General features: G+C 42.8%; 1 protein-coding gene across 2 annotated transcripts in view; it reads left to right on the top strand.

The window, feature by feature from the left end:
- Window positions 1-26,733, top strand: part of Piezo2 (piezo type mechanosensitive ion channel component 2) — a 368,019-nt gene that overhangs the window by 225,735 nt on the left and 115,551 nt on the right. For both annotated transcript variants that reach the window (XM_059246283.1, XM_059246284.1), the window contains exons 6-7: window positions 9,022-9,232; window positions 11,071-11,284. In XM_059246283.1, the coding sequence (XP_059102266.1) occupies window positions 9,022-9,232; window positions 11,071-11,284 (425 nt within the window). The remainder of the gene's footprint in view (window positions 1-9,021; window positions 9,233-11,070; window positions 11,285-26,733) is intronic.

Below are 26,733 nucleotides of genomic sequence, written 5' to 3'. Positions count from 1 at the left end.
TAAGACAAACACATGTATTAATTCTAAGGTCACACTTCCATCCTGGTCTCACCCCATTTTCACACTTACACCTGTAACAACTCTGTCCTGTTTTAAATTCATTTGAATAGATACACAAGATATATATATATATATATATATATATATATATATATATATATATATATTTTTAAATCCTTTTATTCAAAGATAACACAGTGGATATCACAAACAGCCCTTAAGAGACTACTACTTGTATCAATTATTAGGGGGTTCTTTTCTATTTCAGTTGAATTTATTTGGGACTGTTTCAGATATTAATGCTCATTCTCTCTGCTCATGGTAGAGAGCACCAAAGCACAGTGGGTAGGCCAGGGGAAGGGTGGTGAGTGAATCCTGGAGAATTCACCATTAGGGAAATACTTCTGACTTGACAGTCTGGAGTCAGTCTGGGAGGAATTGGAACACATAGCCAAAGTAAGCAGAGACATTTATTTCACTTCTGAAGGGCTCTGCATACTTCCTGCTACTTCCAAATCTTGGCTTTTGTACTCTAAAATGTTTAGTTCTGAAGATGTAAAAGAATAGTGCTTGCTGGTGTTGTTTTTTCCTTATTTTTCTCAGTGGAGAAATGGCGAGATTAATCTCCTGGTGCCTGGGAGAATTCCTTTTCAAACACAGCCCCGTTTCCAAGAAGCAGTTAGGCCTTTCTTGATCCACTGATGAGGCTGACATTTGCTATTTGGAAGCATTTGCCCATCCAGGGGTTCTCCTAAAAGACTGCTGGGGAAGTGGGGGTGTGATGTGTTATCTGGGCCTGGCTTGGAGGTCATACTCCTCACATGCAGGAAAGGCTCCCCGGGGGGAGGTGTCTGAGGTCTTGTTTGTGTGTTCATTTTTATTCAAAAGCAGATCTGCTAGTCAGCATTGGGAGAAAGATTCTCACTCTGGAATCTTAAAAAATAAGAGTTGCATCATGGAAAGCAAATTGTATAGAAAAGCTTATCTGTGCAATGCAACAGCATATGGCATCACTAAAATACACCTACCTGTTTATTTCTGTACTCATAACTATTACTCCATATTTCATAAGGTTTGAGACCCTGCTTTTAAGCAAATAATATTTCCAAGTAATGTTCTGACAGAAGCTTTTTCAAATAGAAAGTGCAATCATAATTTGGCCTGTGTAAAGAGGCATATTTAATAAATAAAATGTATAGAGTATAAATGAATATTCCAGTCAGGCATGTGTGATGGTGCATGCCTATAATGCCAGCACTTGGGAGGTGGAGGCAAGAGGATCAGGAGGGGTTCAAGGCCAGCCTCAGCTACATGAGACTTTGTCTCAAAAAGGAAGGAAAAAAAAACAAAAAGGGAGGAAAAAAGGAAGGAAGGAAGTGGAAGGAAGGGAGGAAGGAAGGAAAGAAGAGAGGAAGGAAAGAAGGAAGAAAGGGAGGGGAAAGAAGGAAGGAAGGAAGGAAGGGATAAATTATATCCCAGTAAAAGCCGCTGAAAATTTAGGGTGCATCTCTTAGCTCCTGCGATGTATTTTGTAAATACATCCCTAAAACTAAAACTTGCACTTTGCTTTCTAGCACCTGTCATTCCTCAGGCTACCGTGACACTAGAGTTTTGGCAGACAGAATGATCACCTGAGCTGTGCCTTTACTAGAAGGCTGTGAAGTTTGGAGCATGCTCTTTTTTTTTTTTTTTCAAAGCAAGAAACAAAGAATAGGAGAAATCAATCATTCTCCTGGCACCTTCTAATTAGACACTGGGCATTCGCTCATTTCTAACCTGAGATTTTTAATCCAAAGTCACTGGTATTACATTTCCTAGACCCTGGGTTTTCTAGCAGACGTTTGCCACGTGGAGCTGTGCTGAGTGGCAAGAAGTTGGGCAGCTGCCCAGGCACCTGCAAACCTCACACCCGGTGACTTGTAGTGAGAGAAATGTCCTGTCTGTGGCTGTCCCAGACACTCAATGCTGCCGCTCCTGGTGGTACAGCAGGAGACTCTTTTCACAGCTCCTGAAGGTCACATTCAGGAATTTGGGAAAGTCCCCATCCTCTGAGCCTCAGAGTATGGCATGCTCACAGGGAAGCTTGGGCAGAGTGGTCCAGAGCATAAGGCAGGGGGAGCCAAGAACCCAAGGCAAGCCTTGGGCCAGAACTGGTTGCGCAGACTTGCGTCTTCCCATACTTAGGGCTTTGACTCATGGTAGGATGGACCTAGATGTAAGCAGTCTATCTTAAATGATTGCTTTGCTGGGGATGAGGATGAAGATGCTTGTCCCAAAGTCACGTTCACCTATCATACCCTTTACTGTGTGCCAGAATGTTGTATGAATAATATCCAACAAGTATTGGCTTTTGTCTTCTGCTTTGCTTCTTAAGAATTGGTTCTTTCTAATCATGTCCACTAGATGTCTCAAGCAGTGAATCCTCTTTCCTCTCATTATGCTCAGAATCTTATATTCCAATTTTATAAAGTTTTATCTACCTGGTACACACACACACACACACACACACACACACACACACACACACGCGCGCGCGCGCGCGCGCGCGCGCGTGCGTGCGCGTGCACGCACGCATAACTACTGAGTATCTCATGGCAGGTTCTCTGCTGCATCCCATGCCACACATAACATGGGGCATGGTAACAAGGTACTTGGTAGAATAAGGAATGGATAGACGGGTGGATGGATGGAGGCACTGAGGATGAGGAGGGTGTGTGTGTGTGTGTATGTGTGTGTGTGTGTGTGTGTGTGTGTACAGATGAGAACTAAAGGAAATCTGTTGGTTCCAAAGCAAGCCCAGCCCTGCTTGGCCTTGTGACGCATTCATAACTAAGACTGCAAGATGTTTACTTGGTTTGCATTTTAGACCACATGTTGTTCTCTGGGTTCCAAGAAGGAATCGTGTATCCTCAAAGTGCTGCTTCTGCCATCATTTCTCAGTGCCCTGGGGTTTGCATTTAGAGCTATGCTTAGCAGATCCCCAGAAGAGGGAACAGGCAAGGTTGTCAGTAATAATATCTGACACCAAAGATACACCGAGTGGTCCTCATGGTGTGTGTGGAAGGATTCCTGTCTCCGTACCTAAAGAATGGTTTAGTTTTAGGGTGCTCTAGTAAGTGATATCTTAAAGGAAAATCCCTTTAAAATAAATGGCCTATCTGATTTAGTCCATCTTCACTGTTCATTTCTCTTTCAAATGATGTCATGTCATTCTTAGAGGCCATTGCCCTCTCTAACTTGGTAGTTTAACCTGGGAATCTTTCTCTCCCAGGGTCGGAAATGTTCCAGAGGTACTGAGTCTCAGAAGCTGAACTATCTGGAGACTCCCACAGATCCTCTGCTACCTGACTGGCCCCCGTCCTGTGCCTCAGTTGTCCTTCTATCTTGAGTAAACTGCCAGAGCTCTTTGGAGAGGGTCACAAGCAACATCTGCACCCACTTTCCAAATGAGAGAGGAGATGTACACTGCTCTACTTAAGTGGGAAAATAATGTTCCCAAAGCAAGGCCAGCAACAGAATAAAAAGCTTTATGTGTCAAGTGCTGCCACTGACAGAGACGGACACAGCATACACAATGGCACCCCAGCCTCTCTGCCCTTGCCTCTCTCCTTGCTATGACAGGGGAGATTATTTGTCCTCTGTGATGAGTCCCAGCACTTTCCCCTCCCATCTCTGGACTCTTCTGTGGGATGAACCCATTTTGTTAAGATAAATTGTTAACTTTAAAAAGTAAACAATGCATAAACAAGGGTGACACTTGGGAAAATGTTCCTTTTGACTCTCAGACCTTTGGACTTATTCCATGTGACTTTGATAGACATCCGTAGAAATGCCTTTGAAAGCGTGCTTTTCACCACAGAGATGAAGGGGTTCAACTGCAGCTGGAGCTCAGGTTTGGGGTTTAAGATTTCAGTGGAACCCGAGGAAGTACGAGAGACACATTTCTTCAATGTATTTTGCGGAGAATGGAATCTTTAAAAAAAAAGGTGTACACTGTCAAACATCCTTGCCAGTAGCTCCCAAACAGCCAGGATATGGAGCCAAGGTGGCTGTCTAGAATTGCTGTGAGGGGACCTTTGATCGTCCCTGCCAGGAACTTCTAGAATCTAACTCATTGAGTCTGAGGTGGAGCCTGGCAAGTTCTTGGTCTGATGTTCCCCAGATAGTCCTGGATTTTATGCCCTTAGACAGAGTTATATGGTATTGAGGGTAAGAAATATGGATGTTCGGGTCCTATCAAAAGTAGTTCTATATCTTTGTCAAAATCTATGGGAAAGGACAGCCTGTGGGATATGCCACCTTAGGTGCAGAAACCAGATGTCCTGGGAGGAGACCGTGTCCACAGAACTGAAAGATACACCCTAACATGTTACATCTACATCTAAAATCAGGAACTTTTTCTTTTCAGTAGTACTATTATAATTTATTTGCAATTTACATATATCTGCAATTATTTATAGGTTACAATATGGTGTTTTAATAGATGAATAATTTGTAGAACGATCAAATTATACAATTGAATACATCTATTACTATGACTACTTCTTTGCATTGAGGATACTTCAATTCCTCCTGTAGCTGTTTTAAAATAATTATTAGTTAATACTATAGACACTCTGATGTACCGTAGATCACCAAAGCACATTCTTGCTGAACAGAACCTTACACCATCCGGCCAGGGGCTTCCCTACACCTGCCCACCTGGCCCGCGCCTGTGGCAACTGATATCCTCACTCTCCACTCTGAAGTTTGGCTTTTAGAATCTATAAACAAGTGACATCATGTCACATTGGTCTTTCTGAACTGAACATGTTCCATGGAGCATAATGTCCTAGAAGTCCATCCATCCCTGTTGTCACAGGGGATAAGGACTTCCTGTCAAAAATCAACATCTTTTAAAGAGACAGAGTAAAGGACATAAAAGTCTAAATAAGTTTATGTTTGACAAAAATAACAATCTATGAGAGATTTTACTATACTGTTAAAGGTTCACCTCTCGTTTGAATTCTGAGGTGGCTTAGGAATCACAGGAGTTAAATCTTTGTTTCCAGTTGCTGCTTGTTTGCTCAAGACAGAGTTCAAGTAGTGTTCCTATAAGGTGCCAGAATTCTCCAGCAAGCAAGGCTGCTTGCTAGTAAGTGTAATTCTCTACTCCTGCCAAAGCCCAGCACTTATAGGTCAGCAGAGGAATCTTCGATGGGGAAAGGTCCTGTCTGTTAATATGCTACCTAAGGTGACTAGTGGCAGAGCTGTCCCTGGCTGGATGAATAGGACGATGGGGCTCACAAACACAGACCCACCTGCTGTCAGCTTGGCAGGCTTGAAACACATTTACATCTGAGGGCCTCGGGGAAGCTGGTGTGAAAACACCTAGAGAATCTAGAGCCACAAAGTGCAATGGCATGATCTTAAACCTCCCATACCGCTTCCTGTCTCTGAGAGGTCAAGCGAAGGCATTTGTGTAACCTCACCAAGGCTTGTGAGCAGAGAGTACTGTGATTGACTCAACATCTGTAGCCATTCTCTAATGAAATAATGGGTCCTCTATCATGCAAGTTATGAATGTGTTTCTTCCTGTTACTCAGGAGGTCCCTACCATGTTTTCACTTCTTCAAGTGTAGTAAGATTTTTGCTACACTTCCTTCCAGGGGCCGGGGTGGCGGGGGTGGCAGTGGTGGTGATGGTGAGGGACCTGCTCACCTGGTGTCAGGATGGAAGCTGCTTTTCTGTGATTGTTAAGGGTGGCATCTTCTTGTAGCTGCACAGGATGGATTCTGCTTGTCGAGTGACGGAGTTAGAGGAAGGGCTAGCATGGGAGCCAGACCTGCTGGAGTAGGGAAGAGGTCTCATAGCCTGGAGATTGTATGTCCACAAGGAAAACAGATAAAGAGAACCTGTGGGTTCTGGTTCCAAAGCTGTTTCCTGCGTAGCATGCTTCTAGGCAAACCATATGGATGTGAGTGGAAAGGCAGGTGGGCAGCATCTGAAAGATGAACTGTCTCCAAATTGTTCCCAGGGAATCCTTCTGCTGGGTTCCAATGACCCCAGATTGGCCTTCTGAGTTCCCACTTTCGTTTTCAACTTGTGCTAGCTGCCTGCTTAGCATCTTGGAGCTGAACTTGAAAAGGAGGGATGGTGTCCCGAGGAACATTTGCTTTCTTCCTAGATGTCCCTTCTCTTCACTAAAGATAAACATACAGAGCCTGCCTCTCACTCTCCCCTGTCTGTCCTTCTCCTCCCCGTCCCACCTCACATTTCCCAATGAGTTCTGTGGCCTGGGCCATGGACATCCACTCATACAACAAGACAAACTCAAAGTCAACTTACACCTTCTGACTTCCATCCGTTTATTCCCAGGCAGCAACCAGAATCACTCTGTAAAACACACAGTACCGTGCTCCTTATTTAGAGAGACAGGTGAGAGGACCAAGTCCAGTTAGAGCCGATTAAAGAGGAATTAGGTATGGAGACGGGGAATGGATTCTGGCTAAATCTTACCAAGGTTCCACCTTGGGTGGCAAATACAGGTGGGAGGGATACATTATTCTAAGACTACACTGCAGAGTGAATTAGTTCATTGGGAGTGGTCTGAAAGGCATGGGGCACATTGTGATGTGAGGTCCAGAAGAGAATGGCTGAGCAGATGGATCGCAGTGACTGGAGTACAGAAGGAGAACAGAGTGAGTGGATCACAGGCAGGCTGCAGAGAGGTTATCTGAGGGATCCCATGCAGTTTGCACACCCCTAGTCTGTAAACTAGAATGCAAAGTCATGTGTGAGAATGAGAAGGGAAGGAAAGAGGCCTTGGCCCGGGGACACTGTTTCCTGTCACTCTCTCTGTCCCCTTGCATAGAGCCTTTGAATGGTTCTTCCCTCTGCCCAGGGTGCTCTTTCCTGGGACTTTCACACGGCTGGTGACTCTGGGACATTTACATCTTTGTCTAAATGTCACCTCTTCAGAGAGGGTCTCCTTGACTTCAGAATCTACTATAGCCACCCCCTTCAGTCACAGCTACATCCCACTTGACCTCTCTGAAGAGCCCTTATTATGGGATGTGTACCTTGCTCATTGGTTTACTAGCTTCTGTGTGTATTACTGGGTCTCTCACTAGAACCCTCAGACACACTGGGTTTTGGATGGATAAAGCATGTTCACAAAGAAGCACAAACTCCTCTTTCTGCCCCGGGAAAGATATAAACACACTCATCTATTGGCTTCCATGAGAGGTCTGATCCAGGAGTCCTGAAGCTAACCAAATTCACACTTGTTGAAGTCCCTTTTAGAAGAGCTGCATAGTGTGTGCTCAGGACCCGTGCACATCTTCCCAACCAAATGTCAGTGCTTAAGGATAATGGCCAGAGAAGAGGCTGCACATTCAACACAACCTCAATTTTGCAGATGTTACTCATCTGGCTGTTGAATCTGCACATGCAGAACCCATGGGTATGTCATGATGAACAGCATCGAACCTCATTTACACATACGGACTTCAGTCAGTCCAGGATTAAATCCTATTGGGGAGAGGAGTACATATGTTTGGGGGGGGTGTATTTGTGTATGTGTGTGTGTGTGTGTGTGTGTGTGTGTGTGTGTGTGTGTACATATGTATAAGTACATATGTGTGTGCATGTGTGCACATGTGTATGGATATATACATGGCTGTGCATGGGTTTGTACCTGATTGTACAAGTGCATATTTATGTGTGCATAGGCATATGCATGGTGGTTTGGGAAGTGTGCATGTGTGTATGCAGGTAAATGCATGTATGTTCACGTGTATGTGTATGCACCTGTGTTGTTGGATCAGGTTAGGTGGAGGAGTGCCTTGCAGCCTTTTTTACTCACTGGCTAACTCAATTCCCTTATGGTCTATCCTCTCCTTGCTAACAAATGTCTTTGAATCCTCCAAGCCACTCAGAATGTCCTTACCTTGGCACCAGCCCTTCTGGGCCCATCTTCCTCAGCGAACTCAGCCTACTGAAAACCAGACCCCATGAAGGAGTATTGTGAGTCTCTGAGCTGAGTGACTTGAGGAGGAACCTGTGGCATGAAAAACAGAGAATCCAGACTTCACTGGCCTTCCCAGAGGTGTAGCCCAGGCTGAGAGTCTCTCTGGCCCCTAGCCAGATGCTCTCCTCATCCAGGCCAATTATATGCAGCCTGTCAGCCTAGGGACAAATGTAGTGTCCCTCATCTTGGCCAGACACTTTTAGTCTTTGGAGATAGCTTCTATGTCTAATTCCTTTCAAAAATCCCAACCCCTTTAAAGAATGATTCTAATGAGAAAAATAAAATCCTTATTTAGTCTTTAAAAACAGTCAAAACCCCCTTTACAGTCTCAGTTAAAAATAGTGCCTGGAGATATGTATTTTTTTTCTGCTTCCTGCTTCTCCCTTCATCCCTAACGAGACAGTACCAAGGCACTGAATTCTGCAAGATCCAATCGGCATAGCATCCTCTTAAAGGACCTGACAGGAAGCCGCAGCACTGTTGGCCAACCAGCCCAAGACCACTGTCCTGGTCAGGAAATCCTGTGATGACCAGCAAACATAAACTTAAGAAGGAAGAGAGACGCCAGTGCTCTGAGCATCACCCATCCCCACCTCTGCCCCAGTTTCCTTCGATGGTTCTATAAAACCAGCCAGGAGAAGAACAGACTAGAGTTGAGAAAAACAAAACAAAACAAAACAAAAAAACAGTTCAGACAAACCATGGTGAAGATTGTTAATGGCTGTGGCAGTTTCCTTCTACCTGTAAAAGAATGGGTGCATGTGCATGTAGGGAGCACAGGACAGAGTACGTGTAAGAAACATGGTATGCCCCTGGACTCCAAGGTTGGGGCAATTGTCTGTGTTCTCCTTCAGGGAAGATCAGAGTAGCTTGGACTCACTACCAAGAGACCCGGGGGCTGGTCGTTTTACTGATTTGTGAAGCTGACCCCAGGGACTGACCCACAGATTAGGAAGCATGGGTCCACAGAAGTATGAACTGCTGCTGCGCTCTGTTTTTCACTTCTTTAGGCTGGAGGAGAGAAGATGGATTCGGAGGAGGCACTGATCTATGAGGAGGACTTAGATGGAGAGGAAGGCATGGAAGGCGAGCTGGAAGAAAGCACAAAACTGAAAATCTTCCGCAGGCTCGCCTCCGTGGCCTCCAAGCTGAAGGAGTTCATTGGCAACATGATAACCACGGCAGGCAAGGTCGTGGTGACCATCCTGCTGGGCTCCTCAGGTGAGTGTGCCCCGTGGTGGCTTCCCCCAGAGATGGTCACAGGCCAGGATGAGCACAGCGAAAGACAGGATCAAAGGGAAAGAAGATGACAGTGGACCCAGGACCTCAGCATACCACGGTGACCCTGTAGAGCCAGCCACTGGGGTAGACACCTTGGCCTCCTTGCTCCATTTCTAGCCTCGAGGCTTTCAAAAAGACTGCTAATCTCTGTCCAATCATCTTTTCCACATCCAAGCGATCTCATTTTAATATGTTTAGATTAAAATAAGAACTAGTTCTCTTCCCAGAAACTTTGAACTCTGATCTGTTGGCAATTCATTATTTGAGTGTGTACAGAGCCAACCCTATCTTTACATCATGGAGTATTTGAAATCATAATTTAACTCCCCAGGATATACAGTTTTTCTTCCCAAGTGAGATTGCAATCTCCCTCCACAGACAGTAACTTCCTTTAAATGTTGGCCACATTCTGCTTATTCCATAATAATGTCATCGAATGCTATCTCAACCTTTCCCTTTCTGCCTTCCCTCTGCCTACCACACTGGGAACTTCTTAAAGTGGACTCACGCAGACTAAAGTCACAAAGGTGAAATAACTTCCTTTTCATAGGAAAAACAACAAGAGGGGAGTAGAGCTTTCTGCAAATAAAACCCAATATTTTAATGAGAAGTCTATTCAGACTCCCTGATAAATTTGCTTTAAGTCATATATAAATTAGTTGCCTCATCAGATAGAGCAAAATTGTAATGAGACTATAGCATCTACTATACACACACACACACACACACACACACACACACACACACACACATATATATTTGTTCTATAAATCTCAGCTGGAAAAAAGTCCAATACCATGGTCACACAACAGCCCTGGTTAAATTCAGTAGATCTGGGTCATAAAGCAAAACCAAGGGGCTGGAGAGGTGGCTTAGTGGTTAAAACCCTTGCTGCTCTTCCGGAGGACCCAAGTTGGGTTCCTAGCACCAATGTCAGGAAGAGGTAGCTCATAACCACCTATAACACCAGTTGCCCTTATTCAGTGCCTTCTTCTGACCTCTGTAGACGTCTGCAGGCATGTGAGTGAGGACATACAAATGATGTGCACACACACACACACAAAAACCTAAAATAGACACATATCGGCGTGTGAGGTATGAGACACACATACACACGTACACATGCATGCATGCACACACACTAAAATCAATCTTTAAAAAGTAATATACATGAATGTAAGAAAGAAATTTGTAGGGAGGAGGAGAGCAAGCAGTAGGTGGGGGAGGGCTGGGATGAGAGTGATCAGAATGTGTTATGCACAAGTGCGAAATTGTCAAAGAAAATTTTACTTAATAATTTTGGTTAAAAATTAATTTTTTTAATAAAATTAACGTCCTAAATTTTATAAAAAAATAAAAAATAAAAAATTTTGGTTAAAAAACAAAACAAAACAAACTGTTATAGAGAAAAGTTGGAACGAGTGTACATATATTCCTGTAACTTGGAGGGCAAGTTAGAAACGGAAAACCTTGAGGTGCATGTTCAGTTCTCCTGGTGAGAGAATTCCTCAGCTCAAACACCGGGGGAGGGTTTCTTCATGACTTGTCTTAAATAAGCTCATACCATTACTCCCTCCAGGTGTGGCTTCTTCCTACAATGGGTAGAGCGTTCAGGATTCTGATGATATGCACAGATTCTGACGAATAGCATTGAAATCTCGGTCACAATCTAAAGTACATGAAGGAAATTTACATCCTTTCCAGCCAGTACACTCACCCATGGGCAAGCAAACATCTGGTCCTGTCCCCTGGTCATGGTTGCGTTTTCTTCTCCTTAGGCATGATGCTGCCGTCCTTGACCTCGGCCGTGTACTTCTTCGTGTTCCTGGGTCTGTGCACCTGGTGGTCCTGGTGCCGAACATTTGACCCGTTGCTGTTCGGCTGCCTCTGTGTCCTGCTGGCAATCTTCACAGCTGGGCACCTGATTGGACTTTATCTCTACCAGTTTCAGTTCTTCCAAGAAGCAGTTCCACCCAACGACTACTATGCAAGGTAGGAGAGACCATCCGTATGTCCGAAGAAGCCCACATCCCTTCGCCAACCCTTTTAATCCGCCAGTCGGTGCATTAAGCAAAGATTTGACACAGCAGGGAAGCAGTCTAGTCCTGTAGTTTCATTGAGAACACAGTCCAGAAAGAAAGGGAGGGTCTTCTGGGAGGAAGGTGCTGCTGGCATTAGGGACAGGAGGGACTGCTGTCTGGAGCAGACAGGGGAGACACAGGATCTGAGTAGAGGACACAAAAACATGTTATAGCATCTAGCTAGACAGAGCTCTCACAGGCCACATATATAATGGCAAACTGAGCATCAGAAACAATAACAAATTGACCGTAGAAACACGCGAAACTAAAAATACTGGAATCCAGGATTTTAGAGAACGTGAAATATATAACTATTTGCCTGAGTTGAGCATGGTTATTATGCCAGCTCATTTCTGTGCAAATGGGAATTAGAGAACTTAGAACTTACTTTAGCTTTCGGGGGAAATTCTAGGCCATTGGCAGTTCAAAGGGGGAACTCCTCCCCACAGGACAGTGGCAGCTGATGAAAAGGAAAGGAATAGAAGGATCAGAAAGCTACTCTGTATCCTTCCAAATGAAGCGTTGGATTCTGGCCACAGCCTGAAATCTTTCCTTGAGTGTTGTAGGGATGGAGCCATCTGCACGGCTGCCTCCCTGATGTCTCCCACTGCCAAGAGAAACTGCTTACACAGTGCTTCCCACCTTCATCAGTGGACCAGCGTTGATATGCCCGACACCGGGAGACCTGCATGTGTTGGAGACACACAGTGTCCTGGTGTCCAGCGATTAGACCTGACCCCAAACTACAAGCCATGGAAAACTTAGAAATAATTCAAATTGCCCCAGAAGAAAACAGCGAGAAAAACCCAGAATGTGGTCTCCTATATTCTCTCTTCAAAAGTCAGTTTAATTTTTGTTAAAAATGATCGTATTTAGAGTGTGGAAAGAACAAGGCTGGTTTGAAGGAGAACTGGACACCCAGACGCATGTGCAGGACATCTCTATGCTGAGCCAACAGCAAGTCCCTCAAAGATCCTGGGGCTAAGTGAGGGACACTGGGGTTACAGATATTAAGGGAATATGGCTAATTTCTTAGATTTATTGCTAATTTCTTTATTTGTGAGTACAAGGCTGTCATTATTCTAGGAGCTACATTTAAGGATGAAGTGTTGTGATAAAATTTGAACATCACAAATTTCTGTTGTGATGGTTTAACAAAAAAAATGATAGATTATGAAAAAAAGATGCAGGGAGTAGACAGTATTATTTGCATGCTAAGTATGGAGTTATCTATCATCTTGTCCATATGTTCTTTGTCTATCAAAAGTTCACAATTCAAAGTTACAGAAAGAAAAGGGAACACAAAAGGTGTTCGAGAGCATGAGTGGGAAGAGCCAAAATTCCTGTCTGTGCCACACTCCTGCGAAGTGGCTCAGTGTTGTTCTCTCATTGAAAAATGAGGAGCCTGTCTTGGGAAAAGACCATGGATGTTATGACCCTCTCAGGAACAGAGGTCTGCAACCCAGTGTGGTTGTTACATGGTGTTAATTATGAAGAAGAATATATGGTCTCATTGATTCATATATAAAAAGAATTCTAGCTTGAGTTTGTGTCCCTACAGTACTAACACATATTAACCCTAATACCATTTAAATTCATTTAAAACAGAGTTGATAACACATACACACACACACACACACACACACACACACACACACACACACTCCAGTAATGACAATCCCAATTGGCTCAACTGATGGTATTCAGTTGTAAACTTAAGAACTGTAATTCAGTTTAATAGGAGAAGCATGCAATATAGACACATTAAAACTTAGGGGTTTCTTTAATGGTGCATATTGCATAATATTTGTTTTGGGTGGGAGTGAATAAATGCTCAACTTTAGTACAGACATTAGCAGTGAGCTAAATGAATCCTTCAGTTTCTTTTAGGCATTTAATTTTTTGGTTTATTGAACATATATAAGACTACTCTGTACTGTTGGAAGGGCTGGCTTTTTCGGAATGACTTAATTGGAAATGTAAACATCCTCTGTGGGGCTGCAGCTTCCCTCCTCCCTCATAGTTTAGGTTCTTTTCTGCCATCTGCAGGCTGACGGTGGGAAACAGAGATTACTTAGAACCATCGTGAAAACATGTCTAGGTCCCAACAGCTTTTCTATCTGTAAAGGGTCAGTTCGTGTTCTATGGGTCATGAATTCTGTCACAGTTATCTGGAGAAGTTGTCCTCTGGGGAAATAGCCAAGACTAGATGGAAGGGACCACATCTGAGCAAAACTTTGTGTCAGGATGCTGAAATGTCAATTTCATATTATTTTAATGTTGCTTAAGATATTATTTTTCTTTTAAGTTTCTCCAACAATTTACAATGTGTAAATAATATTAAACCAGACATGAAGCAGAACAGGTGGTAGACTAGGTGTGGACCATGGGCAGTGGTTGCTATTCTATGGTAAAATATAACAGGAGTGCCGCAGGGTACCATAGTTATTTGTTCAAACTGCCACAGAATTCAAATTATGCTTTATTTCAAATACTTTGTAGACAGATCTGTCATTCTCAGCTCTTATAGCAACCAGCAGCGAGTTATGTTGCTCATCAGCATATGAAAAGACAAGGCATGGCCACAGTTAACTCCCTTGAAGGAATGTTTGCTCCCAATTTGATGATCATGTTACATTGAATCCTTTGGATACTGAAATTTAATGAAATTTAGGACATTAATTTTCCCTAAGAATCATTCCAATGCATTGCTGTTAACCCTAAAATTATAAGATCTCAGTAGAAGAAATCAAACTAGAGACTAACAATGATAGTAAGATAGATAGATGGATGGATGGATGGATGGATAGGTAGATACATGGATGGATGATGGATGATGATGATGAAGATAGATAGATAGATAGATAGATAGATAGATAGATAGATAGATGTAGTGGGTAGCCATTCCAGCTTTGGTCTGGAAGTTCCAACCCCCATTGAGGCTTCGGTAACTATCATGCCTACAAGGCAGGGCCAAGAGAGCGCAGCACGTCCCAATCTCGGGTCTTCAGGGCCCTCCCTTGGCCCTGCCTTGTAGGCGTGATGGTTGCCGAAGCCTCAATGGGGGTTGGAACTTCCAGACCAAAGCTGGAATGGCTACCCACTACAGATAGATAGATAGATAGATAGATAGATAGATAGATAGATAGATAGATAGATAGATAGATGATAGATAGACAGATAGATAGATGATGAAGAAGAAGATAGATAGATAGATAGATAGATAGATAGATAGATAGATAGATAGATAAATAGGTAGATATCATCTTGCATGGGCATTGTTACTGTTTTTTTGTAACTACCGAGACTTGTACACTTATATCCACCTTCCAGATAAGTTGGTTCTGGAATCAGAAAGCAGTTTTTATCTTCTTTTAAGTTTTCAAGTGGACAGTCTGGTAGTAATCATCTTTATTTCCAGAAAAAAATTAATGGAAGTTTTTGTCATGGTATGATACACAACTTTATTGGTGATTATTTGAAAAAAAAAATGAAATAAGTAAGTACTTTTTGGAAATGGAATTTTTAACTCTCCAAAATAAATTCTGCTGTTATTTTGCCCTGTATCTTTCAGTGGTCTTCATGTGCATATAAATACAGTTTTAAAAAAACAAACTTTAAATCCTGTCCATATGTTTTATAACATACCATACTTATTGCTTGTTATTTTCCTGGTTAGGTAACACTCTCCTAAAATGGACTTTTTGTAGACTGCAACATGCTTGGCTGCATGGCTTTTACATCTTGGTCTATCGCTGAGCTTTTTTTTTTTTTTTTTTTTTTTTTGGTTTTTCGAGACAGGGTTTCTCTGTGTAGCTTTGCGCCTTTCCTGGAACTCACTTGGTAGCCCAGGCTGGCCTCGAACTCACAGAAATCCACCTGGCTCTGCCTCCCGAGTGCTGGGATTAAAGGCGTGCACCACCACCGCCCGGCTTATCCCTGAGCTTTGACCGTGAGGGTTGTTCCTCATTTTTGCTGTCATAAATGATGCTGTGGTGGGCATCACTTAGCTTTCACTCTAAGCCAAACTCACGGGGAGCAACTGCAGTCCTGGTCCTCTTGATTGTGAAAGAGCCTCTGCAGAACTATGAATTGCTTAATCCTGCTGGAAAGTCCAGAACTTTCCATAGTCTGGGGCCAGAACTATGTTAATCCACAGAACTATGATGCTCTCATCATGCATGCACTGTGTGGAAATCCATGCCTATGTGTAACATAGCTTGGAAAGCCTATTCCTCTTGAGGTAGCTCTGTCATTTAGCCCTGTGATCCCAAGGAATCGCTGGATTCCTTCTAGGCTCATTCAGTTTATGGTGGACATTTCTTTCTTTTACCCAGCAGAAAGTACAGAAGAGATTGTTAGGATGTACGGGAAAGACCAGGGTTGATGGAGAAGTTTGATATGGTATTCAGTTAAGAGAGAGGTAGAGGTCACTTTCATGTGTGCATACAGTGGTGGCATGACCAAGTTTTCCAAAGCAAAGTTCAGGAGTCATTATTCGGCAGTAATGAATATATTTATAATGAGCAAAATAATGCTTCAAAAATGTATCATCTTAATTGAGTACAAAATGATATAGAGCATTTGGAATGATGTGTTACTAGTAGAGTCCCGTTATACCTATTAACCTGGCTACAGAAATTTCTTATGAAAATACAATAGCTTGCGAGGAATGACATTATATGAGCAAAGACCTTCTGCTTTTTGAGGTGAGCAAAAGCGGAAGAACCCAAGTGGTGGGGCTGATGTCGAGTTCAGCTCCATATGTGCAGAGATACCTCAGCATCTCCCAGTGAGAAGATGACCAAGCTTAGGAATCTGGGAATGCAGGACCACTTCTGTCCAATGGGGACCCTGCATTTTATGGAAGCACAGAGCAGGAGACAGGGATGCAGATGGGAGAACCTGTGTGTGCTGTTGTGCTGTGGCGACCAGGGAGCTTGATCAGTGCATTGTGCATCGGCTTGCACAGATTTTTATTTCTCTGTACTTGCTGATGACATGTACTGAAAGCCAAGGTTGATAATTTGCTAACATGACCTTGAACCACATTTCCCTGGAAGATCATCCCTAAAGGAAGCTGGGCTAAAAACAGCCTGGGTGTGACATTGGACTGGCCTCTTGCTCATTTATCTGAGTTATCTAGAGTAGGTCAAGATAGGTGAGGGTGTTGGGCAGGGAAGCGGGCTGAACTAACTGCTTCCGTTCTCTCAGAACCCATGCCTTCTCTTCTTGATCCTCTTTATGAGCATCCCATTCATGGAAAGCACCAGGTACACTCTAGGGTTTCCCCCCCCCCCCTCATTTCTGTATAACTTATTTCAACCCCCTATTATTTCTCTAGTTTGTTTACAGACTCACTAGAGAAGTTGGGCTCTTTTGCTCAAATTACTATTTTCATTTAGTTACTTTTTTTTTAAATTCTAAACTGCAATTGAAAATGAAACAATAGAAGCAACAGGAGAGATCCCCGGGTCATCCTCATGAAAACACACTATTAAATGAACCCAGAATGAAGACTTATGCTGTTGCTCTTTATCTGCTAGCTCAATAAATCACGATCAGAAAATGAATCGTGTTTGATGAAGGGAAAGCCCTTGTTTATTTCAGCATGAAAGCCATGTAAACAAAAGAAACAACAAATTCTGGAACGCCAACATTGCAAACTTACTCTGTGACAAAGAAAAAAAAATTAAAGGACAAACATTTCAAAGTTCACTGTCATTTGTGCTCGTTATCCTGTTGTGGGGTAGTTGTGAAACAGCTTTATGTGAAAGGAGAAATAAAGATCCCATGGTTCCCATCTTCCTCTCCTGGTGTAAAGGAAGCAGCATACACTCAGAAAATTAAGGAATGTTACGTGTCTCTCTGCTAGGACCCTGGACTTTTGCTTTGCTTAGAAGGTCCAGGTTTTCTCAGCTGCAGCTGGCATGCCTGGGTATGCCTGGCTTGCGTTCCATGGGTCTGAGGGTCAGTAAACTGAATCAGCAAATAAAGGCTCGGTTGCACCTCATTTTTCAATTTGGCAAAAACTTTATGTGAAAAGAGACCAGTGAGTTTGGGGGGAAAAATCAATGTAGAGTATTTCATTTTAATGCAAGGAAATATCGACTTGAACCCAAGGCTGTTAGCACTTCTTTGTCCCTTTGTGACAGCAGTCACCATGTCCTGGAGCTAATCTGTCTATAGCCTTATTTCACTGGCAGTTTGGGGGGAGCACAATTATAAGCAAACACTAATATCTTTACAGGGAGACTCTTAATGGTTAAGTGACTTAGTCTATAGGTCCCAGGCAATGCTTGTGTGTGTTCATCACAAAGATGAATAATGGAAGCCAAAGGAAAATGAATTACATTCTCCACAGATGAATGGAAGTTTACAAGTTTATAAGTCTCTGGGACCTAAGCACTTGGACTCCCCAAATCTGTCTGGACAACTTATGTTCAGCTGGTGTGCTCTAGACTCCAGTCCTCAGGCAGTGAGGTATCCTACCAGCCATGACACCTGCAGCTACAGCTTCTAACTGGTTACAGGACCTTTGTCTGGGCTGCTTGCTCAGTCCAGTGACCACCATCTTCCCCACTCATCTTCCAGATCTTAGGCTTGGATTAAATGCTGTGGACAATTTTTTTTTCTCCATTTGCCTATGGAAGGCATCTCTTAGGAAGGATTTTAGGGAGAAGATGTTTTATGTTCTGCAGAGACATCTAGAATTTTTTGAGTTGGTCAGACTATGTAACTCATTCAACAGAGTCCATAACTATGACATCAGCTAACCTGAAGGCACTCAACCACAAGTCGTGACCTTCTGTCCATCAGTTCTTATCTCTGCCACCAAGGATTATATGGGCCCCACAGTCTCAAAAATACGACAGTAAGAGCATGATGCTATGCTTCATAGCTTAGGGATCTAGAATCCTGGTCTTGCTATTTCCTGGGCAGATCATCTGTACTCTGAACCTTTTTTCCTCTTTTATAAAATAGGCATGGAAACGCAGCCTAGAAAGAGTGGGATTATTGCATTAATAGGATAACACATTTCAAGTTCATGGTGATATGCAGATACTAAGTTTACCAAAAGCAAAACAAAACAGAAGCCCTCTAATGTTTACAATTAAAGTCAGACTCACAGTGTGAACCCTACATCCTATTGCAGTTTTGAGGTCCTGAGCACATAAAGCTGGACTGCTTCATCACTGGAAAGGCTCTCCCCTCTATACTTCTCACTGGCTCCTTCTCTTCCCTCAAAGCATAGCTTGGGTATTTCCTTCTAGAACCTTTTAACCTCCTTTTGTGACTAAAAACTATTGCCCTCTGCAGAGTTCCCCTCTGAAAACTTTTTTCTTGGCTTTTGCTGCAGTGGGCCTTTGTAACTCAGTGTGCCCCTGGGTCCTGATTCTCTGGGGCTGTGAAAAGACCCCTGGGTTCTGGAAGGTTACACATTGGGCTCCCAGCTCTTGGTTCAGCCTTTTTTTCTCTCAGTGTCTGTCCCCCTCCTAACTCTTGTATTTTATCCCTTTATACATCAGCAGACACAAACCTTAGATTTCCAGAACTCCAGACCCCAACCAAAGGCAGCCATGATGGGATAAGATGATACATGGGGAAATGATTTCCTAAGAAAGGGTCACTGTCAATTTTAAAATACCTGCTGACCCCCTGGCCCTTTATGGTCCATGTCTGAGAGTTTCTATATACCGAGGACAGCTAAGAAACCAAGCAACATTGTGATAGAAGCAAGGGCGTTCTCTAAGTGAGGTATTGGTAAATAACATAGTTTTTCTGTTTAAAATGATATAGGATAGACATGGTAGTGCATTTATAGAAGCCCAGCACTCGGGATAATGAGGATTGAAGATTGAGAACTTAAGGCACAGTATATGCAAAAATTTAACAGTATTCATAATAGACATTACTCTATCATTTCCTATTATTAGCTTGTCTTTTTCTGGTATGGATATCCAAGTAGTGGTAACCTCGTAAAGTGAATTGAGAATGCTAGCCTTATGAAATGACTTGAGAATTATTTAATCTTCTTTAATGATTAGCTTTGCTGTTATCTTTTAAATTCTTTTTTATCTGATTCACTAGTGGAAAGCATTTGGATTTCAAGTTTTCTATATTGGATATATTTTTAATATCCCCCAATTCAATTTCTGTTATGGCTGTAAGACTTTTGAGTTTCAGTCATTTGTGTCTTTTGTGTATATTTTCGAATGCATTGGTGTGAAGTTGCTGGTGACACTTCGTGTGGGGTCCTGACTTGAAGCCAGGAGACCTGACTCACCAGTTGTGACCTTCCCGGGCACTGAGCTTCAAAGCCTCATGTGTTCTAGCAATAATGCTGATGCTTTGCTGGGCTGTTGTGAGACACTCAGGCAGCTCCTAATGGAGGAGCACACTGCACGCTTTCCGGTTTGCACATGACTGATTATCCACACTCAAGGACTTGAAAATGAAGTACTTCAGCTCATACTGACATTACAGCCCGTTAAGAGAAATTTTATCTGTAACAGAAATGCCTACAAATCCTGCCTCTTGTCTGGTGTCCCCTAGAAGACACAAGGATTATTATCACAAAAGATAACACAAGACCATGGAAGGTCACAGGGTCCCTAGCATCCTGCTCCTCACTCACTTCTCACGTTTTCCCCATGATGAGAAGCATCCCGGCAAGAAAAGGAAGCCCTAGGTTTAAAATACCCTCACCAAGTGTAAACACTCTTCTGCGTCCTAGATGTGATGTCAGAGAAATAATGCCTGTAATAGTTACAGAGAAAACATTTCCAAATGACCTCAATTTGTTCACAGTCATCACAGTCCCGAATATGGGGCATTTCTGCCAGGTACAAAATTGCCCCTCGGACAGAATGCTATTGTAAAGCAGTGTTCCACAACTACATCATAAAGCTCAATTACAGCCAATGGGAGAATAGCGAAGACATGTATGTGCCTTTAAAAACTTCAAAGGAATGATGTAGATCCCAGAGGACTCTGTGTAAAGTTTTTCCAAGCTTGCAAAAACAGTGTAGTGTGAAATCTGTCAGATTAACATTTTCTCACACACATGGAAACATGTTTAACGTTTAAGTAAGAAACTAATGAAAAAGGAAGGTTCGGTCTTGGCTGTGTTTTCTGTATGATGCAATGTAGGGCAACGGGGAGGGGAGGGCCTGGAGGCCAAAGTACCAGAAACTCAAATGGGAAAGGCAGAACTGCGCTCAGATCAATGGGGTGCCATGGAACTTGAGAGAATTCTTCTAGTAAGATTCCTTAAAAGTGTTTCCCATCTGGTTCCGACTGAGCCATTTGCCTACCATGGAGGAAATTTCATAAGATGGTTGGAAGCAGAAACGTGGCTTTCTGTGAATGTCTGAATAGTCCCTGGTTTTCTGAAACTGGATCCTTGATTTCATTCATAATTACGAGTTCATTCTGTGGCACTCACCAGCAATCAGATTTTTGGCTTTTTGTTTGTTCCCCAGAATTTTGGATTGAAGAGGCTTTGACAGCCCTCACCACTGGTTCTAAAATGTTCTAAAAGGAAGGCCTCATGCCCAGTGGTGACAACTGATAGTCCTTCCCAATTACTCCCTTGCCACTCATTTCAAAGGTGACGGGGGTCTCTGCAAACTAGATCAAAGTTGGGTGCTGCTGAGAGAATTCCTAGACTCCCGCTTTGCACTAGGGACTTCCCTGAGTCCCAAGCCCATCCCTGTTCTAGACTTGGATAACTGTCATGGAAGGTTGTGAGGTCAGACCTTGCCACAGTACCATATCTCAGTTCCCCTGTCTGTCCATGAGATGGAGTGCCCTCTCTGTGTCCCTTTCCGCTTGGCATTGAAAGCTGCAGGCCATTTCTGTGTTTAATGTAAGAAGTGGACATACATATTCTGAAGGGCTGGGAGTACTTACACAGTAGCAGAAGACTGTAGGTTTGGCTGAACGCTGTCTGCAGCTGTGAGCACCCTCAGTAGCCACTTTGTCCTTTCCTTGATTGTAGTGACAAGATTGATATGTTACTTGAAAGTAACATACTTTGGTGAACAGCCTGATATTAACAGTAAGACCTAGTTACAGTGCTCATAATTCTACACATCATCCCAAACTTCCCACTCGGTGCCACATTTCAGCATCTCTGTAAAGACATTATGAAGAGACATATATGAAAGCATGTATATGGAGAGATGTATAATCCCTCTGTGGGCGAGTATAGTTCAAATTCATCTTAAACGGGACCCATATAGGCTCTTGTTTACCAGTGCCAGCATAAGCCAAGCTCATGTCATACCTCACAGCAATAATACTTATAATGGCAGTAGCCAGAATTTTTGGAACACATATTGTATGTCAGGTCCTGTGACGTTACTCTCTGTACATGACATCATATAATCTAGAAATTACCAACAAAGTATGGAGATTAACAACAGATGAACCATAGTTTTCAGATGAGCTGCTTTCTAGTTCCTGGTGTTTTCCTCAATGTATGTGATCTTGAGTAAGTTGTGTCTTGGCAAGAAAAGTACAAAAGGTTGTCAGGTAGAGGTTGGAGACTCAAGGTAGAGATAAGTGACAGATTGTGTTCTTTTTAGCTCATATATGTGATTTGAAGTAGATCATAAGCCTTAAAGTCAGCCATCCAGCAAGCATGGCAGGATGTTGTTTGCCTACTGGGCAATGGCTTTACTATTCCCTGTTGAGATTCAGCATTATACATCCCAGCAATAACCATAAGAAAAGGAGCACAGCCAGGATGCTGAGGAGAGTGAGTCTAGGGGCCATGGATTGGCTGAGAGGGACTCCTCTGCATTGTGGGGATTTGTGAACGCAATACCTAAGTGGGAAACCCGTCACAGACCATTCATTAAATCTGAAGTTCATTTTTAGATTCCGACTGGGAATGGAAATGGAAATGGAAAATGACCCTGACAGATTAAGCCTATTTGTATGAGTTTCTAATATTGCACCCCCAGAGTAAACAAAAGATTTTTACAATGGAAACTAATACAAAGACTCCTGCTGGCTCTCTGAAGTGGAGCATTTTTTGAAGATGCTGGTCATAATTGAGCTTCGGTGAAAATTACTAGAATGTAAGTGATCCGTGGAATAACTGGGTTAGGAGTTCCACTGTGTAGCTAAGTTTAGCCACAGGCATGTTGCCAGCATAACATTATGTTCATTTTTTAATGAAACAAAGGCATAAAGAATGCTAGAAATATGGAGAACAGATATCTGGAAGGCTTCTCTGGCTTGAGAGCTACATCTATTTTGTATTTGATGACAAACACCTTAGTGGCTTCTTGCTCAATATTCTAAATCTGGAATGTCTGTTTCTCATCCTGTCTTCCACCTCCTCACCAAAACACAGGAGTCTCATTTGTGTAGCCTCAGAGCAAGGAGAGCTTTTTAGTCCATCTGAGATGCCATGTAACAGAAAAGCTAGACTAGATGACTTATACACAAGCTAGTCTCACAGGTCCTGAGACTGAGGAGTCAAAGTTGAAGGGACTGTAGGCTTGGGATAGGGTGACCTTCAGTGTCTGAGATCGTAGGTGGTTGACTTCTTATGGTATACTCCCATGGCAGAGGGGCCAGAGGACCTCAAGGGCCTCTTTTACAAGGCCACTAAGGACACTTTTGTAAGAGTAGGTGAGCTGAAGGTAAAACGTAATCTGCGGCTACAGAATTGTGAGCAATGAGTCTGTACCTAATGTTTATACATTGTTGTTGTTAGAGCAGTAGAAATGACTAGAAGAGACACAGTACTGTACCCCGTTGTCATCAACACAGAATGATGGACTAGAAGAGACACAGTACTGTACCCCAGTGTCATCAACACAGAATGAGAGACTCGGCTTCTCCAAACCCTCTGGAATTTGTCCTCACCCTCTTCTGTGTTACCCACTCTGCTGTGTGTAGTGCCACCCCATGGCTTTAACATGCATTCCTCTAATGGGGATGTTGAACATCCTTTTATCCTAGTTGGTTTTTTTGTGTCTTTTTTTTTTTTTGTCAACTTGACACAAGCCAGAGTCAAAACGGAAGAGGAAACTCAACTGCAATAATGATGATGATGATGCCTCCATCAGGTTGTAGGCAAGCCTGTGGGGCATTTTTTTGATTTCTAATTGACAGAGGAGGGTTTAGTCTACTGGGGTGGAGTGGCACCCCTGGGCAGGTGGTCATGGATGATATATGAAATTGGACCAAACAAGTCATAGGGAGCAAGCTAGTAAGCAGCACTCCTCATGGCCTCTGCTTCAGCTCCTGAGCCCAGTTCCTTTAGTTCCTGCCCTGACTTTTCTCAGTGTTACCTGGAACTATAAGATGAAATAAGCCCATTCTTTCCCTTTTGATCATGGTGTTTATCCTAGCAATAAAAACCTTACTAAGACACCTTTGTATGCATATTAGTGGCAAAAGAATATATTCAAATGCAGTCTCATGTATATATATATTATATATATATTTAAATGCATATAAAATTCATATGCATTATCATGAATGCACAATAATTACCTATGTAACTATTACTTAAAAATATGCGTGCAACAAAAATAAGATAAATGTCAATGAGCATGATATGCCAACCTCCCAATCTCGGGGCAATGCCCAAGAAGAAGGAAGAGAGGGAGAGAGTAATGGCAAGAGGTAGCTATGTCCCTGAGTTTCTTTCTCTTAATGCTGCCAGTGGAATCAAATGTGGAAAGAGCTAGGATCAATCTAGTCTGGGCCGTGTGCAGCTCTGTGAGCATCTGCTGACACACATTGTACCTAGTGTACCTTAAATTTTAAATCCATTCACTTGTCTAGTCTGTCAGTTCCTGACATGGTTGGCAAGTCTCTTTGGGGTCTTCAAATACTTGGGTACAGTGTTGCTCACCCACAGTTGTTGAGTGCACTTAAATGTTTCTCCCTTTCCTCTGTCTCTCCCCACACTCTGCTTTCAATATTGGGTTACTACAACTTTAGCAAGCCATGCAAAAGGACTCAACCTGGCTCAAGGGAAAAATGATTCTCTTGAGTTTCTCCAGAATAATGGGCCATTCTGTAACTTCTGTGTTCCACATTACTAGGTAACAGATGGCATTTCCATGCCATTAAGAGTGTGCGAGAATTCAGAGGCATAGATAGTGATTCTCTCAAATCTCTCATTTTTGAGTAGACAGTTTAAGAACTCATAGTGGTTATGAAGGTAATAAAAAGCTTTATTACAGTAGTTTTGCTAGAAATCTCCAGAACATGAAATAATTCAACCCAATTTATATGGCCAAATATTCCTTCCTTTTCAAAGCCAGGTAATCTGAAAATTCGATACAATTATTTTAAGTAATCTCTCTCTCTCTCTCTCTCTCTCTCTCTCTCTCTCTCTCTCTCTCTCTCACACACACACACACACACACACACACACACAGAGACAGAGACAGAGACAGAGAGACAGAGAGACAGAGAGCTCTCTCTCTCTCTCTTTCTCTCTCTCTCTCTCTCTCTCTCTCTCACACACACACACACACACACACATACACAGAGAGAGACAGAGACAGAGACAGAGAGACAGAGACACAGAGACAGAGAGACAGAGAGAGATGTTAAGACATACATTATCAGGCCCTTTTGTCTTAAAAGTACAGTTTCAAAGACTGCAGATGATTCAGTTACTAAGGGCATGTATTGCTCTTACAGAGTTTAATTCATAGCATCCACATCTGGAGGCTCACAACCACCTGTAACTCCAGCTGCAGGGGAACCAATTCTCTCTTCTGGCCTCAGGGGATATGGTAATAATATGCACATACTTACACAGAGATACACAAATGTAATTAAAAATAAAATAATAAATCTTTTTAAAGAAAGAAACCAAAGTTCCAGAGGGCTGGTATGGATTCTTATAAAGCCCATTTCTGTGTGGAACTCTTGTTGTTGAATGAATGTTCCTAACAATGACTATGAGCTCATGACATATCCTAACTGCTTTGGAGATCCTAACAAGTTATAGCACCTTTAAATTATTCTAATATTAAGATATAAAGTCTATATTTAAAAAAATGACTTATTTCATATCTAAAAACATTCACAGATTTTTCAGCTAGCGAAATTTCAAAATATTTTTTAAACTACTAATTTATCCAGGTTTAGATGTCAATATTAGTTCCCAAGTTCAATTTGTGCATATTAGTTTAATCCAAGCTTATTGGGCTTACAGTTGCTGGCTGTCTCATGGCTTATGTAATACTTCCTTCTAGAAATCAGAAGGCAGACAAGCATGGGAAGCTGGGCCAGCCTAACATATTATGCCAAGTACACCTACAGGAACCAGGGAGAAGATGCCAGAAATTGCTTAGAGTCTTTCCATCTTCTCCATAAGATCTGATTCTGTTAGACCAGCAACCCCTGGTCTTCCCATGCTTCTCGGAAACTCAGGTGAAGAATGGAGAGGAAGGCATTAACAGGAGACTTCCAAACCCAGCCTCACTGGGACTTGTAGATTCTCCAAGTCCTGCTGCTTACAGTGGTAGGTCAACACTGGCCCACGTGTTCAAAACAGTTTTTCCACAAGTTAAACACAGAAATAGGGAAAGCGTGTAAAGACTACATGACAGTATGGGGATCTCTGGTGTCAGTGCAGTGTCCTAATATGCAGCAGTTTTTCTACTGACCATTTAGTTATATTTTACAAATGTATCAGGACAGAGTGACAAGATTGATTAAAAACCAGCCTCTGGGACAGCTCTGGAAACAAACTCTAGAAGGTGGCAGAGCTTGTCATTTATCTCTTTTCAGTGTGAACTGTTGACACAAGCCAAAGACATTTGAGAGGAGAGCTTCTCAATTAAGAAAATGCCCCTAGGCACCCAGGCAGGGGGATCGGGATCTGTCTCTGGTCCATGGGCAGGCTTCTGAGAATCTGGTGCCTGTGGTGTGACACCTTGCACAGCCTTGGTGCAGTGGGAAGGGGCTTGGACCTGCCTAGGCTCAGTGTGCTGGGCTCTGCTGACTTCCCATGGGAGACCTCGATTTGGGGGATGTGGGGATGCAGGGTGGCTTGGGAAAGAGGGCTGGGGGTGGGAGGAGGGAGCAGGGGAGGTCTGTGGATAGCATGAGGAGTGAGTAGAAAATTTCTTAATAAAGAAAAATAAAAGAAAGAAAGAAAGAAAGAAAGAAAGAAAGAAAGAAAGAAAGAAAGAGAAAGAAAGAAAGGAAGAAAGAAAATGCCCCCTATAAGATCTGTCTGTAGGCAAGCCTGCAGAGTATTTTCTTAATTAGTGATTGATGGGGGAGGCCCAGCCCATTTTAGGGCATGCCATCCCTGGGCTGCTGGTCCTGGGTTCTATAAGAAAGCAGGCTGAGCCAGCCATGGGG

Source organism: Peromyscus eremicus, chromosome 19 (genome assembly GCF_949786415.1).
Source record: "Peromyscus eremicus chromosome 19, PerEre_H2_v1, whole genome shotgun sequence".
Classification (NCBI taxonomy): Eukaryota; Metazoa; Chordata; class Mammalia; order Rodentia; family Cricetidae; genus Peromyscus; species Peromyscus eremicus.
This window is presented reverse-complemented; position numbering and strand designations above follow the sequence as displayed.